We start from the raw sequence: 16,715 nt of genomic DNA on the forward strand, positions 1-16,715 counted from the left end.
AACTGTCCTAGCTGGAAATCGCTTAGCAAATGTCAAATTTTGTATTTATTACTAACTTTACAATGCACTACATACAGTAACAAGTAGAATATTTAACCATACATCTAAAATGTAGAGATAGAATTTAATTAACAAGACATGCAAAACCACCAAGAATAGAGTCAAATAAAATAAAGCAGACAATGAATAAAGCAGTCGATAGATAATGCAATTTAATTCTATATCTTACCTGGTAACATTTAGGTAGAAGATCTTTGCTAGCTGCTGGAAGTACAGCAAGAAGCTGTTCAAATGGCATGAAAGGTTTTCCAAGCTCAAACTTGATTTTGAGTTCACTGATGTTGTGAATATCTGACAGGTAAGGTGCATAATGATAAGGGTAAAACCTGCAGGTTAAAAAAATCCCCAAAGTGACATGACTTAATTAGAGCACAGCAGTGTTCACAGATCAGAAACAAACCAAACTACGTTAAATGTTCCCAGTATAGAAGATGAAATACCATTCTATCATTCAGCAGTCTACCATCTAATGTTTTTTCTTACCAGCTCCATGATTGAACTCCATGGTAATAATAATGCAAAATCCATTGTATTGCCTGGACGTAACATTCAGCTTGATCAGCTAAGAAGGCACTTAAAAGAAAAAGGAAATATACCTATTAGTTTTCTCATTTTCACTGGTATATAAAAAGTACTTAGCACCTTGTACATTGGGATGAAGACAGAACATTTTGGAACCTAATAATACCGTGATTTTCTAGATTCATTTCCTCTCTGGTCTTCAAATACTTATTACAGAAAACTTTATTTGCAGCTCTTGTTGCATTAGGCAAAATCACTACCACTGCAGTACTCTGCCATGTGTTCTCTGCTTTTGACATGGGATGAATATTTTGTCTTTTACTAGAACCACAAAATGTTGAGGGTTGGAAGGGATATTACAGATCATCTTGTTCCAACCCCCTGCCATGGGCAGGGACACCTTCCATAGACCAGACTGCTCAAAGCCCCATCCAAGCCCTGGCCTTGAACACTTTCAGGAATGGGGCATCCACAACTCCTCTGGGCAACCTGCTCCAGTGCCTTGCCATTCTCACAGTAAAGAATTTCTTCCTTTCCTGAAGCCACTATGCCTTGTCCCATCACTATGCACTCTTGAAAAACATCTCTAAGACACATTTACAAATGTAAGTCTCGAATACGTATCTACAAAGACTCATCTTCAGCACTTGGGAATAAAAAAAAGTATATACTTACTCAGACACTACTTCTACACCCATTTTAGTCATGTAGTAAGTTCTTTTGTATTGCCTAAACTCAGTTTCAAACAGATCATCATCTTCTGGTTCATCTTCCAATGTGGCTGGAAAACCAGTCACAAAAAAAAAGGATTAACATTCACTTCTCTACTACAGTAAGGTTTGAAAGCATTCACTTCTGAAATAATGCCTTAACTTTACTCATTTCAAAACTACAGGTATTCACACCTTCCTTGCACTGAAAGTAACATGAAACAATCAAACAAAATCCTTACCCCAGAAATTCTGGAATTTTTAAGACAGGCAACCCATTTTTAGCCCAATTATAAGAAAAGAGAAGATAATATAAGCCATCATAAAAAAGTCTGAGAAAACACTAAAATGAATTTCAAAATTTAATTACGTTTAGCAACATCATCTAATATCTTGTAGTAATATTCATACATTTTTGACAATTAATTTCATAACCTGAGCAAGAAACATTTCCTACAAGTAGAATGAGTTTAAAACTGACCACACCCAAAAATCCTAAAGCTATACAAAAATCTGTTCCCTTGTCCCCCCACTTAAAAAATAGCTATGCATACAATTATCAAAACCATAATATTGCTGAAGGTTTGTTCATTAATTCCTTTAACTCATCATGGAAATACAGGGCAGGGAAGAAGCACCTCTAAAGCTTTAGCCCCACTCTCTCTCATCAGAGCAGTTCCACTTCCCAACAGACGGCTGCATGTCTTGCATTCAGATTAAACTCATCTCGGACATGCAATTTACAGTTCTTTGAAACCTATACACACATTTTTTGTTCTATGTGTATGGAAAAATTATTTGCACTTACTTTTAGGGGTCACTTCACCTTCATTTTTTTCTAAAGCAGCCAAAGATATAGAATTTTCCTGAGCCTATTAAATTAAGATTTGACATAATATAAAAATACAGGTTAATATGCACGAATCCCATTCAAAACTTGCAACTCAAAATGCTACAATCAAAATGTATAAATATAAACCCCATTTCCTTCTCTTACAATTGCTTCAAGAAAATTATTTAAGCAGACAAAAAGGAAAGATCAGACAAAAGGAGCAGTATCAAAACATTAACTACTCAAAAAATGCCTGAATATTTGTGTTCCAAAATGCTACTCTTTCCAAAATTGTTCTGTACACAAAGAACAGGATAACAATATACAAAGACAGATTAAATGCAGAGGAATTTTCTCCTGCTACTCTACATTCTGCTGAAGCATATAGTGAAGGGCAGTCAGTGGGAAGTGGTGGTGGGGAACTTGACACTGGGGCAGAGACAGGATGCTGTTATGTAGTAGTACACACGTATGCAAGGTGCTGTTTCTTATTAATTGGTTATATCTAGAACTCCAAGTTTAATACTGATCTGAGATAGCTCACCAATGAAATTGCTTGTTCCCTATTTGCTGTCCAGTAGTTAGTCAATACCAAGACATACATCAATGTTCTATCAGTGTATCTGAAATATATGGAACTTGCAGCAGACTATGGCAGGTTTGATCATAACACACACAAAAGGTAAGTTCTGCTGTTTTTGAAGAACAGCAAAGCATTACATACAGGTTTACGAGACTTCAAAAATCATGAGCACCTTCCCCTGACTGAACCATTTCATCACTCACAACCAGCAGTGTATACAGGCAGAATGCAAACTGTTACAATTTACTACCTTTTCTGTTTTGAAAAAAAATCTCAAAACAGAGGTTTATGACACTTAATTTGTCTAAGATTAAGTTATTGATTTGCAAAAAGTAACATTCTTATTCCTGAAATTGTGCATATAATACACTGACCTTTTGTTTCTTTTGTTTATTTTTTCTGGCTTCCTCTGCTGCAATCCCAGCTGCTTCGTTGAGGTATTTATTGCCCACTTTACTTTCAAACCATTTTAGGTCAACAAAGACTTCACTGAAGTGCTCACGATCAAACTGTGAGATTAAAGTAAATTTGCAACTATTTGAGGGATGTCAAATTTAGAATGCCAGATTAACAATGTCTTGTTAGTACAAGCATTAGATTACATCTAGAGTAATCTGTACAGAAACATTTTGCCCTAGAGATACAACTAAACAGATTAATACTAAAAATCCCGTTTCTCAGCAATTTGTAACACACAGCCAAGCCATATTTTATTTTCTTTCAGTAAGGCAGCAAGGTCTAACAAAAAAGAATTAAGTAACTTCTACACTTCACTATCAACTCTAGCAGTACACATATAAGGTCTGGTTAATACAGCCTTGTGCCACAGATCTAAAACTTTCACAGCTCTATCCAAGAAAACAACGCTGAGGCAGGGACAACAGATGATCTCCCTCTTGCCAAGTTCAGCAGAAAATTTAATCCTTTCCATTTCTATGTGGCCTATACCCTACCTCATCTTTAGGATGGATTACTGCACTAGCACTTAACAAGACTACCTTCTGTACACTAGTTAGTTCATGAGTAACACTGATTGTTGCCTCTCAGAGATGCTCCTTGATCTTTACTAGTGATTTCCATAAAAAACTTGAAAACAATTCTCCCCCTCCAAGACCTTCAGACAGCTTGCTCCACAGGAAACTACCAGCACGGGAAACAAAGAACATCACTGCGTGCAGCAAGCTTTAAGAATACACAGAAACCACAGACAATTCTGAGCTGGAAGAGACCCACAAGGATCACGGGGTCCAACTGTTATGTGAACAGCCCTAGAGGGACTGAACCCACATCCCTGGCATTACTGGCACCTGCTCTAGAGGGACTGAACCCACATCCCTGGCATTACTGGCACCTGCTCTAGAGGGACTGAACCCACATCCCTGGCATTACTGGCACCTGCTCTAACCAGCTTTGCCCGATATTGCCACACACTTTGATGGGAAGTTAATACCATGATTCTACTGGTAAATCCTCATTTGACATGCAGTATTAAAAGCACTGTGCTGGCTAAAGCACAGATCAAATGATTTAATCTTTTTTCTCTTATGCTATAAGATCAGACAACAACTGATCAGATTCCATCTGTTCAATGCTAAAACAGCTGATTAAACCACCTGTAAAACACAGCCATTTCACAGTTCATTAAAACTACAGTATGGTGCATTTTAGGGCACCATACTGAGATTAAATTCAACATTCTATAAATTTCAAAGTTACTTACATCCGACAATCTTGTAAGATATTTCTCAAAACGTTCTAAATTCAGATGCCCATTTTCATTGATGTAACCTGTTGAGAAAATTAAGTATGCTTTTGAAGTAACAATTCAACAACTTTAAGATTTGAATTTAAATGATGCACAGGTAATAAAATGCAATCTTGACCCCTCTCTAAGGAAAGGGTAGTAAATGCTAAACATTCTAATGTGGAAAAAGGTCAATAGATACAAATACATCAATGCTAATGCTTCTACTTTCCACAGCTGAACTTAGTTTTCTCACCTCCCAGTTCTGGCAAGATAGCCATGTATGTTCTATAAAGTAGCGGCAGTGCATCATGATTAATGTGTAAATGAGGTAGATGAGGAATAAAATCATTTCCTACAAGGAAACCCATTAAGATCCAATCATCTATTATCCTTTCAATATCATATTCAAAAGAAATCTTGTCCTGGAGGAAAAAGAAAAAGGATAAAAGAACAACACTCAGGAGTAAAATTTTTGTTGTCATTTTTGCATAAAGACTTCACACATTCACACTTTTTTTTCCCATCTCAGTTCCATTAGAACTTACTTTTACTGGAGAAAATTCATAATCAATATATTCTCTCATCAGTGATAAGTGCAGTAAATGAAACGTGGTTTCCTCTGGTGCACACACTCTGTAAATTATTCAAACCACCAAGTTAATTATTTATAAACACACTTTCAACATTAATATTAATAAGTCCAAGGTTACCCAAACACAAGAAATTTTACTACAATTCTATCTTTGTAGAAGAAATAATGTATAAACATTTCCTTGAATCTATTTTAGGATTATATATAAAATTTTGCAGTAGAATCTTCTGAACACCAGGTATGATTGTAGGGAGAAGAACTAACTTAGAGAACAGCTGTGTGGAGTTCCATGCTTCAGTTAACTATTTCCTAAATCCTTATCCCATTGCTCAAAAAAGAGACAAACCAGCCTAACTTGGCACCAAGCTTCACCATTTTAAGGTATTTTCTAACTAGTCTGAATGAGAACAGAGCACACAGATTTCCATCTAAACCAGCTGGATTACATTTGTAGTCATTTGAAATGCTTCTTGAAAGACATGAATATGCTCAACTTGAAAATATGCACTGTATGTATCATGTCATGGCTTCAAAGCAGCAATGGAAGAATAACAAACCGACTGTTTGTTTATATATATTCTGCCTTCCCTTTTTCTCTTCACTAAAACTATTCATAAAAACCCTAAGACAACATTAGATCCAAATCAGTTAATACAAACCAGCATAAATACTTGTGCCTTCACACATAAAGAGGAAATTTCAGAAATGATCCCAAAAGGAACATGTGTGAGGTAGCAGCCTTCAGATAAACTCATATAAGACAAACTCTGAGCTACACTGGGCTTCAGAATCAATTGTGCCATTTTTTAAATGCAATTTTCATATTGGTATTAAAGAACTTTGGCAACCAGGTTGATGCCTAAGACTCTAGAGACATTCTTCATTGCACTGGACTTGAAAATCCTGATAAGACTAGCAATTTCTCTCAATGAAAAAAAATCATTGAGAGATATAAATTTGTACATATTTTTAGGATTTTCAAATTTCAAATTGTAAGTATCCACAAAAGTGACAATATTGACAGAAGGCAATTCCTGTAACTTACAGAAGTAAATTCTTGTAATGAGCAAAATTATTCAGAAATTACAACATGGAACAATGCTAGGGGGGTGGAGGGGAATAAATAACACTTTGCCTTTTTATTCCACACTTTCACTAATGAATCTTTCAAAAAGTAATCACACTCTTATTTCACATCATTTTATTTTTTAGAAAAGTAAAACCAAGGTTTTACTTTGATTAGATGCAAGGTCTTTAAAAGTACTGCAGTGCTGCATGCCAACACATGAGTATTAGTGAAATGTTGACTGCAAAGACTGAAAAGAAAGCATATTTGTGACGTTCATCATATTGTCCTTGGCAATAAAATATTCCTTTATTAGCAAAAAATACACATTTATCTACACATTTATGACAATCCTTTTAGGGTCAGAAATGTTTCTTTGTGTCTCTCCCCAACTTCTACCTTTATGTACCCAATATGTTCTTAAAGGTCCTTCAAAGAAGGAACCCAGCCACAGTAACAGTTATAAATTATTCCTGTATTACTTCAGCACAGCTCCAGGTACATGCAGAGCTCTGGACCAAGTCACCATCTTCTGACTGTTTACAGACCATGAGTTACTTCAATTGGGCAAACCCTGAATAAGAGCATCTACCCAGCCATTCGAAGAGAGTTTATTTCAGTAATTATCTTAGTAACTGATGTTCATGCATGAAATCTCAGATATATATACACACATTTTATAAAGTTAATATCTGCAAAACAGTTATGGAAACAATGTCAATACAGCCCAGGTTCTCCATTATTATGTGAAGAAAAAAGTAAAACACACCAAAGTTTTAAGGATTTTTTTATCAGCTGTTCTGACAGCATACATTTTTTCATGTAAACCAATTGAAATGCACAATTCAGCACATTGATTTCTCCAACTTCATGACTATTGTAACCCAAAGAATAAACTAAATTACTATGCTTCATTAAATTACTAGACTTCATTAAATTACTATGCAATCAATAAAAGAAAGCCCAAATCACCACACACACCTGTTTTAGTCACCCAGTATGTTTTGGATTTAATTTCATCATAAATAAAATAAGAGTAAAGTTAAATCAATTCACCTTTGAGCCTTTTTACCACCAAATCTGACTTCTTCTCTTAAGAGCGCAAAGTGTGCCTCATGACTTGTTAATCCCAGCATTATCTATTACAAAGAGATATCAGAAAGATCTTACTTTTTAAATTTTGTTTAAACCTTTTGAGCAGTATAAACAAATTTTGATGCTTGGTTTCATTACAAATTCAAAAGTTCGCAGGAATACAAAATGACATGCTTGTTTCAAACCATTTTAAAATCCTATGAGCTTAGGAAGATATCAGAAATGTAGACACTTGACAAATCCCTGCTGTTTGTATTATTTTAATTGCACATACCAAGTCAGCATCTAAGCCATAGAGACAGTGTCTTGTGTTTGGATCATGATGGGGCTTTGCTTTTTCTGATCTGATGAACTCCATAATTTTATGCTCACCTTCCCCTGGAGTCTGGATACCAAAAAAAAAAAAAAAAAAAATCACAAAAAAAATATTCAGCAGTAAGTATTACTCTGTATAAAAACTTCATTTAAAATAGGATAGTAAAAAAATATAATGACCTCATGGCCTGATAAGTAGACTGTTATTCCTTGCCAGGATTTGTCTGTGGAAATCTTCATATTTACAAAATATTTAAGATGCTCATTCAATCTAGCCATGAATTCAGTTCCTGAAAACAGAAACCTAAGTTAAAGGTTTTATTTGACTAGTTTGCATTTACATATCAGAAGTATTAAAGAAAATGCCAACATATAAAACTTCAGCCAGAGATGAAGGGGATGACTTGTTTCTTTCCTAAGATATTTCACTTTTTACACAGTAATCTAAAAAATTTTTAGAATGAGACAGCATTCCAACCCTACTGAATGTTACTAAAACTTTTGTACAAACTTACTTAAGCCTTTGTTGATTCTGTCTTCTATTTTTTAAAAAACATGCCTAAAGACAGGAAAATAGTACCAAAATACAGATGACAAACTGCAAACACTTAAATTTAAATAACCAACAAGTTATCTTACCTGGTGTAATACAGTTGGAGTCAAATCTGGCTTCTGTAGGGAGAGTTTCTCCCTTTTCCAATGCCTTTTTTATTTTGTCCTCTGCCTCTTTTGCTGATCTAAAACAAAACAGCATTGGAGAGAGAGTAGAGAACAAATCTTCTTATTCAAATGTTAATATCATAAGTACAGCTTTTTGACAAAATAAATATAGTTGCATGTTTAGAGTGCTTAATAAATAAAAGAGGAGGGAAAATAAATACCTGAATAGTTTGAACTTATTTCTGATACAGCTAAGGTGGCTTAAAAATTCCACTTATTTCATAGAAATGTGACAATCTGCTACTATTCAAATGCAGCCAGCATTTAGATTACCAAGGTGATCATAAAATGGTTGATTACAATGAATGGCTATTAATGTTGAAACAGCAGGAATATTTGTTATCTAAACATCAGAAAATGCTACCCTAGAACAATAACTAAACAAAGTGGCAGGTGTGGAATTCCAAGGGAGTCACGAGTGAACAATTTATCATGCTCAGTAATGGAGAAATTAACTAACATCATGCTAGACTTTCTTGGCCAGGAATTTCCTAAACCCTTCTGAACCAGAAAGAAAGCGACCACCAAAGTCTTAGGTTTTTGTCTGGCCCTCAATTCTGCTACAATTTTCTATTTAGAATTCTTAATCTCTGCTTCTTCTCAACCTCCTTTATTCCTTACAGAAAAAAATTACATCAAAAACCAAATCACAAAAAAAATCCCCTTGCTTGAAAATGTTTTCTCTTGTTCCCTTCCTGCAGCCTGTCTATGCTGCATTTCCCTCACCATCCCTGTACTGTCAGACCACTAGCTATTTTTCCTTATAGCAATCTTAAAAAAGCTTCCAAATCTCCCAAAACATTACTGCAATTCATAATGTACTTGTAGCTTGTAACTGAGCTAGCTTGGTAACTGGTATTAATGGGAAATGAGTTTCATTAAAAACTTGATTTTTTCTGTGACTTTCACTACAACTACCAAACAGGCATATCTAGAACTAGCATTCACAAATACCAAAGACTCTCACAGGTTATGAAGCATTTGGAAACATATGAAGAAGCTCCACTGCAGAGCTGTTTCACAGAAAATTTCATAAGAGAAAGCTCCCCTTGTCACCAAGTGCCACATATACAGAGAAAAATTTATGTAAGAAGCAAACTTTCCTTTTGGAATCCTGATTTTAACATTTTACAGGTAGCTACCCGCATTCAATTAAAACTACTGTCAAAGGCGCAACCACTCTCCATCTCTTTTACTTTGCACGGCACACTTTTCAGTAAGTGGGTTCTTTTAAGTGTTTACTATTCTCAAGACAAGAGTCAGAACCGATCTTCTTACCTAAAACGTCTCCCACGCTGCTGATTCATTTTTGCTCTGGGAGCTACTCCATCAACCGCCATGAAGAAAACCTTTCTTGGTTTAATAATGCGAAACAGTACTTCCAAATAGTGAAAAATATTGGCAAAAATCTTATCTTCCGAGATTCTGAAGTGGACATCGTCATCATTTGGATGTGAACACTGATGTATAATGCCATTCATGTCCAGGTACAAGTTGTCAAATTCTGGAATCTACAAATGCCACAGTTAGTACTACTTGGTGAATGCAGCCACTGCCCAAGGCACACCTGAGAGCACTCTGGAAATGAGCTGAGGTGGGAAGACCGCTGTGCAACCCCCTGCACACCAACAGGCAGAGTAAGAATACCTAGACTGGGTATGGGTTTGCCTGCACATGCAATCTGTTACTATGATTTTTCTCAGTGAGCCAAGTCAGCTGAACAGATTCCTACTTTATCCTGGCTGTATCTGGAACCTCAGGACTTTTGTCCTTTTGCTCAGACTACCTTCTACATTGTAAAATGGAAAAGCAAACCAAAACCACTGTTTTCAGGATGATTTTTTTCTTCTTTTTTGTAAGCCTGCACATTTAATCGATTCAACCTTTCATAGCAGCACTACAAACAATAAAAACTACAAAACTGAGTATGCAATTTCCAACAGTATTTCCAAGCAAAGCTGGCTTAAGAACCTTTAGAGTTCTCCCTCTGTTCAGCAGCTCCTACCCCAACCACTTCATGCTGTCTCTTCAACTATGCTTGTGAGCATCTTTGAGTCTAGAGAGTGGAAATTAGCACCAAAAACAGAGAGTGGGCCATAATATCCATTTCTTACCCAGACTTTGCAAACAGACTTTCTTTTTCCATCTAGTTTTCTGCTCTTCTAACAGCCTTATCTATAGCAGTCACTCTTTCTCTTCAAGGAAAAACAAAGCCTTCCCAAATGTACACAAGCAACATATAGAGAACAAACACTGGTAAATGTGTGACACAAAGGGGTCTACCTCGGTGTTACCAAAATGCACCACAAGAGCAACAGACATTAAACAAATCTATTCCCTAATCCCCCAGTAAAACTGTTCACAAAAATCTCCCCATCATCCCACCTAGGAAAAGGTACTGCCAACTTGTTACAGTTTTCTAACACACTGCTGCTGACACATCTTTAAAGTCACCTTGTTGTGCTTGCATTTATCCTCCAGATGCAAGAGAAATGCAACTGTCTAGAAAGAGGAAATGGTGAAAAGAAGAAATTAGAGGCAGGATCAGGAATGATCCCCACTCAACTGCTGTAACTAGTTTTCTGTTGCACATCATCATCTTTAGTATGGCTAAACTCAGTAATCAAACAGCTCTCAATGCTTTCAGATAAGTGAGCAGGGCAGTGCACAGGCAGCATTTTAAAGAGACAAAAATGGAAGCTTTTACATGGAAGTGACATACATAAAAGGTCCTGTGTTTTCTTCAAGAAGCACAGCTATAATATAATTTAGCAATAATGCTGGTTTACATAGATAGGCCTTTCAATTTGTTGGTTTGTTTTTTGTTTTTTTTTTTTTTCACTCTTAGCATATACTCTAGATGCCAGTATGTGTCAGTTTGTATATTCAAGTGATCTGCAAGGGTTAAGAGCTCTAACTGCCTCTTTCAGGAGGCATGAAGGGTAGCACCCCTTGCTGCCACTCCCCTGGATAGAATAGACACTGCTGCCTCCTTAGCTTGCCACAGTTCCTCAGCACAAGTTTAAAGATGTGTGAGCAGCCCAGGCTTCTAAGGGAACAGCAGAAAAGGCAGCATAAACTGCTGCTGTTCTGCTACACAGATAGTGTTAGACATTTCAGAGAAGGCCAACAGATCATAAGCGAAGACCTAAGCTTCAAAAAACTGCTTTAAAACTAGCAGGTAGGGCCAAACATCCAGGTTGGGAATCACTTGAGCTGGGCATCTTAGTTACTCTGACACAACAGCTATTTAATCTTTAAAAAAATCACAGGTGTTTAGGGAAAACATTAATATTCAAACACACTCTCAATTATCACCTATCTCAGAACATCCTTATTCAATCTATAAAGCCACATCTGTGACACCAGCTGAAAACGATAATTAGAAGTGCTTGTATCCAACAGGTACCAAACATGACATCTCTGAAAAGATGACGTCTTTGTCCAACTGTACAAGTATGATTTACAGCTTTCGTTTCCCAGGCTTGAACATACTTCCCGGTTTAGGTGCTAACACAAACTGTCCGACGCAGGCGACAACAAGGAAACGCAGCAGAGCTGTAAAACCTGTCCCTCGTCATTACCGCGCCATTGGCCGTCAGCAGCTGTAACTTTTCTGAGCCCAACAAGGAGTAAACTCCGATCTTGGGCTCCCCGCGGGTGCCGAGGCAGCACCGCGGAGCTGCCGAGGGGACCCAGAGCAGAAGGAGAGAGCCCGGTGGGGCAGCCGGGCACGGCCACGGGCCGAGACCCGCCGTGGACCGGCCATTCCCCGGGGGAACAGGGCACTCTGACTCCGGGACGGCTGAAAGCATCGCCGGCCCCCAGCCGCGGGCTCCGGGCACTGCTGCCCGCCAGCGGCAGGCTCAGCCCGGACAGGCGGGCTGGCAGGGGGCACCGAACGCCTCGCCCGTTCCCCAGCGATCGCCCACCGCCGTCCCCACTTTCGAGCGCTCCCGCTGAGCCGCAGCCGCCCCCCTGCGCCGCCCCGGCTGCCGGCGAGCCGGCCTGGGCTGGGACTCGGTCCCGCAGGGCCGGCCGGGGACGAGGCCCGGGAGCTCACCCCCCTCCCTCATCCCACCGAGGGGCGGTCAGGACCCCCCCCGGGGCAGGCCGGTGTCAGGCAGCGCCGCTTCGCCCCCAGCTCACCTGATGCTCCTTCAGCACCTGGCTGAGGCAGGGGTACCGCTCCGAGATCCACCGGTAGAACTTGGGGACCCCCATGGCCACAGCTCCCCGCCGCCCTCACAGCCCCGCCGGAACCAAACACCGCGGGCCGCGCTCCGCCCTCCTTCCGGCGCGCCGCGCTGACAGCGGCCGAGCGCCCGCACTACCGACAGCGAGCGGGCACAGAGCGGCGCCGGAGCGGGGCGGGCCCCGCCGGGGCGGGGCGGGAGCGGGGCGGGCCCGGGCCGGCTCCCACCCCTCGGCCGCCTCCCACCCCTCGGCCGCCTCACCGCCGCCCCCGGCACGCAGCGTACGCGCGGGACCCCCGTTGCTCCTGCCCCGCCCCAGCCCGGGCCCCCGGCCCCCCGCCCCGGACAGCAGATCTGCTCCCCGCGCGATGGCAACGCCCGGTGCAACAGCTCCCCGGGCGGCTCTCTGCGCTCCGAAAAACTGATAAAGCCTGGGAAAAACAACAGAGCGTCAGCACTCATGCACAACACCGGAAAAGATCGCTGTATGTTCCAAATATTTTACTAGAAAAACTCGTCACGTTTATGGGACAATGACAACGCTTCTAGATTACCCACTAGACAGACAGAGAAGCAAACGCCCTGGAAGCAGTTGCAGACCTATTATTTCACTTTCCCAAACCTCTGGATTTCAGCTGCACAGAAGAAACACTGATGGTCACACCACCTTGTGAGCCTGTGATCAAAATCTAACAGCGTTCTTTGTCTCTCAGAATAGCAGAAACAAAACCACTGTACAAAAATCCTAATGATAGCCTACTGTAGGTTAAAAGGGTGTAATTTTTCCCTACTTCCCCCCCCACTCCTCATTTCCCTACAATTTGGATGCCTAGAAAACAAGCATTTATGTAAGCATTTGCCTTTCAACCATATTTTAGTCTACTCTTGTCTGTGCTAAAGCACCTTTTCTGAAGTGGAGTCTGAAAAACACCCCCTAGAGCTTTATCCAGGGGAGGAAGAGGGGCTGCACACGGCTCTCAGGAGCCCACAGGGATGTTACAGTCACAGCTACAACAACCTGCCTGCTGCCCTGGCCTCACAGCCACACTGCCAGGGTACCCCAGCTCCCATGGCACATAGCTTTGTGCCATGTCCTTCAGGAGGGTTTTTTAGCACTACAGGGCTAAGGAAACAGGTTCAGAACATGGAACCACATTACCAGTTTACTCATGCTAAGATTTAAGATTCCAAAAGCTTTCCTAGAGGTAGCCAGGCCACGTGGAAGAAAGCTGAAGAAAAGTCTACTGCTGGAAAGAAATACTAATAATTTTTAGAAAGCCCTTCTGAATATGAGTACAAAAGTTGAAATAACCACCTTACATCCTATCAGTATTAAACTTCATTGTTTTATTTTCTAATCTAAGCCAAATGAGAAACATGTTTACAAAAATATACAGTACTTTACAGAGTGCATCTGTCAACATCATGAAAATCTTTCATATAGTCAGAGACTTGCATAGTCTAATTTTTAAGCAGTTTTTATGTACTGCCTTCTCTGTGTGTACAAAAGGTAAGTCCTAGCACCTTAAACATCTGCATTCATAACATCCTTGCAAGGCACTGTACATTTTACACAGATTTTGGAAGACCATAAACCTGTTCTTCTGCTTGCAGCTAAAAATCAACTGAAGTAACCAGGTAGCACTGACTGATTCCTTCCCAACAATATTATAGCCACAGCACTTGTGGATGGTACCATTCCAAAGGGAACAAATATCACATATATGGAGCCCAGCCCATGTACATCTGGCAGAGCAGGTTGTCATCACTTGCTTCTTGAATGAGGTAGTGAACATGCCCTTCAATAGATAAAGGTAATCCTTTGATTCTGTTTCTAGTCTTAATGACACCTTGCAGCCGTTGCTCTATATCAAGGACATGGGTTTTGGCCTGGAAGGAAGAAAAAAAAATTGGTACTATTCATGAACTTCCACTTCTCAAAATAAAACCAGTATTTCTTAGGATGTGTTTGAAATCATATTATAATTTAATACAAAATCCAGATGCCTATACCAGCTACATTGGAAACAAAGGCTACTCACTTATAAGAATGATTCTCTAGAATAGATATATTATTGGTCAAGCTATAACTTTTGTCTTACATTTTTACAGTTTAAAGTTACCAAAGGAGACTGAACGAGCTATATAAATATATTTGGGAATTGTTACAAAGCTTTATTGCATACAATTAATTTCAAATAAATGCAACGTTTTCTTAGCCTTGTTCCTGGAATTCTGGATAAAATTTAAGTCTGGAAAATTCAGGTCAAAATTTGAGCATCTCAAAATGAGCTGTTCCAAGGCCCGCTGGAGTTGCTAGTTCATACCAATTACACTCACACATTTTCTTTTAAAGCTCAAGCATAACGTTGGCACTCCTCCAGAAAAAGCAGTTAACATATACAATTATGTGGGTGGTCATGTAAAAGAAAATTCTTGTAAAAGAATGTAGACACAGCCTGGTTAGTAACTGTTTGAAGACCAGATTTTCTGTGCTAAAATAGACTGGGTAAGTTCTTTGTTGTCATATACTTTCAGTGATGTAGTTTTTCCTTATCTTAGCTGTTGTGTTTCTCAGTGCTCCCTAAGTATTTTCTGCTATTACACATTTATTTTCATTAAATAGTCCTTTAAAAAAAACCCCAAAAATAGAAAGGGACAAATTAGAAATTTTGCACAGAGGGAAGATAATAAAAATGAAGGTATACTTTGGATGAATAATACAGTCTTCAGCAGCAGTTAATAAAGAAACAGTATGAAATCTTAATTTTAATCACATAATTCTTTATATGTACCAGGGCACATATTTATGCAAAACTAAATATCCACTCAGGAAAAGTGTAAAAATACACATGGAAAGGACTCCAGATGTTACCATCACTGTGAATCTGGAGGATTCTGCAAGTGAGGGGCAACAAGATCCATTGCTTCTGCTGATATCATCCTTGATTTAGTAACACCAACAAAAGAATTACAGGCTTTTTTGTTTGGTTGTTTAGTAGATAAATTGCATTTTTTTCAGTTAAAAAAATCTCTTAACAGATAAAAATTATGAACAGAGAGATAACAAAGAACAACCAGAGAAAATTTTAAATGGAAATAAAAAAGAGATGCAGTTTCAATTAGGAAATATGTAATTCTTAACAATAATGGACATTTAACATTTGAATACTTTAGGCTGTGTTTGTTTTAAACTCACCTTTTCATTGACAACTTCTCCAGTTTCATTCACCTGGGCTTTTGTATTTCCTTTAACAGGTTTACTCCATTCCACAAGAGGATCATGGAGAAAAGTCTTTAAGACACTAAATAAATAAAAAATTTAGAAAAGGATATGATATGATATGATACATAAAATTCATTTAATTTTCAGAACATAATCACTGGCAGGAGCCTGTAGTTAATGCTCAATATTTATACTGCTTTATATTTAGCTCCATGTCATGGTGAGAGTGAACTGCAGTACAGGCATAAGCTGGAACTAGCATATTCCCCAGCAGTTACTGTTGCACACGTTTAGACTACAGACAGCTTGGAGGAGTTTGTAGCAAAAGCTGTGGCCATACCTCATCAGAGGCTCCCTCTGATCTCGCATCAGTCTCAGGGTGACTTCACAGGCTCTTCGGAAGAGACCCTCGGTTCCCATGGGGCCCATCCCGTTAACCATGTTGTGGGTGAGGCGGAAAGGAACGATTTCCGGAACTTCAAAAGTTTCTCCCTTTACATTGAGAAAAAAAGTTATGCCCTAAGTGTTTTAAGCATTATTAAAGAGTAACATTTGCATTGGCTTTAGGTTTTTTCCTCCCTCTTTGTCAGTGGCAGTTTCTGAGCTGGCAAGAGATGTTTGCTCAGCTCACAGTCCTACTCAGATAAGGAGAAATTACAATGAGTAAAAGATAACATTGTCCAAATAACCTCTTTTTCCCTGTTTGAACACACTAATACAGGGTATAAAATTTTGTTCTTAAATATGTATTTATGCTTTGTAGTCTCATTGCAAAATGCTAACTTTTCTTTTATAATATGCAAGTTAGCTTAAAAACATTTTTAAAAATTGTTATATAGGAAAATTTAGACTTACTAAAAAGAAACCAGAAGAAATAACCTAACAATATTTCTACCTTACATATCAGAATTAAAAAGGCCTTATGTCCCACACCAAAACCATCTTTCAAACTGGAACACCAAATCTCCAAATCCCAATCTGGCCACAATTTCTGCTGTTTATTTTACAGAACTGTTGGAATTTTTGCGCTGAATTTGTGTGAGAGAGAACA

At 38.9% G+C, this 16,715-nt stretch overlaps 2 protein-coding genes across 5 annotated transcripts in view; both read right to left on the bottom strand.

The window, feature by feature from the left end:
- The window catches only part of XRN1 (5'-3' exoribonuclease 1), a 34,186-nt gene extending 21,668 nt beyond the window's left edge, over positions 1-12,518 (bottom strand). For 3 of the 4 annotated variants that reach the window (XM_084212557.1, XM_084212556.1, XM_084212555.1), the window contains exons 1-14: positions 12,392-12,518; positions 9,521-9,753; positions 8,162-8,259; positions 7,703-7,812; positions 7,482-7,592; positions 7,169-7,251; positions 5,000-5,087; positions 4,708-4,876; positions 4,428-4,495; positions 3,082-3,216; positions 2,101-2,164; positions 1,258-1,363; positions 544-633; positions 230-386 (exon numbers count right to left, since the gene is read on the bottom strand). In XM_084212557.1, coding sequence (XP_084068683.1) covers positions 230-386; positions 544-633; positions 1,258-1,363; positions 2,101-2,164; positions 3,082-3,216; positions 4,428-4,495; positions 4,708-4,876; positions 5,000-5,087; positions 7,169-7,251; positions 7,482-7,592; positions 7,703-7,812; positions 8,162-8,259; positions 9,521-9,753; positions 12,392-12,466 — 1,587 coding nt within the window. In that variant the 5' untranslated portion in view covers positions 12,467-12,518. The remainder of the gene's footprint in view (positions 1-229; positions 387-543; positions 634-1,257; positions 1,364-2,100; positions 2,165-3,081; positions 3,217-4,427; positions 4,496-4,707; positions 4,877-4,999; positions 5,088-7,168; positions 7,252-7,481; positions 7,593-7,702; positions 7,813-8,161; positions 8,260-9,520; positions 9,754-12,391) is intronic. The other variant, XM_084212558.1, reaches the window with a different exon arrangement.
- A 1,382-nt stretch (positions 12,519-13,900) lies between these two features.
- The window catches only part of ATR (ATR checkpoint kinase), a gene marked incomplete at its 5' end in the record, with an annotated part of 39,290 nt that continues 36,475 nt past the window's right edge, over positions 13,901-16,715 (bottom strand). Inside the window, 3 exons of the mRNA XM_084212484.1 lie at positions 13,901-14,328; positions 15,638-15,743; positions 16,005-16,156. Of these exons, the coding sequence (XP_084068610.1) occupies positions 14,155-14,328; positions 15,638-15,743; positions 16,005-16,156 (432 nt within the window). The 3' untranslated portion in view covers positions 13,901-14,154. The remainder of the gene's footprint in view (positions 14,329-15,637; positions 15,744-16,004; positions 16,157-16,715) is intronic.

Source organism: Fringilla coelebs, assembly GCF_963513975.1.
Source record: "Fringilla coelebs genome assembly, chromosome: 10".
Lineage (NCBI taxonomy): Eukaryota > Metazoa > Chordata > Aves > Passeriformes > Fringillidae > Fringilla > Fringilla coelebs.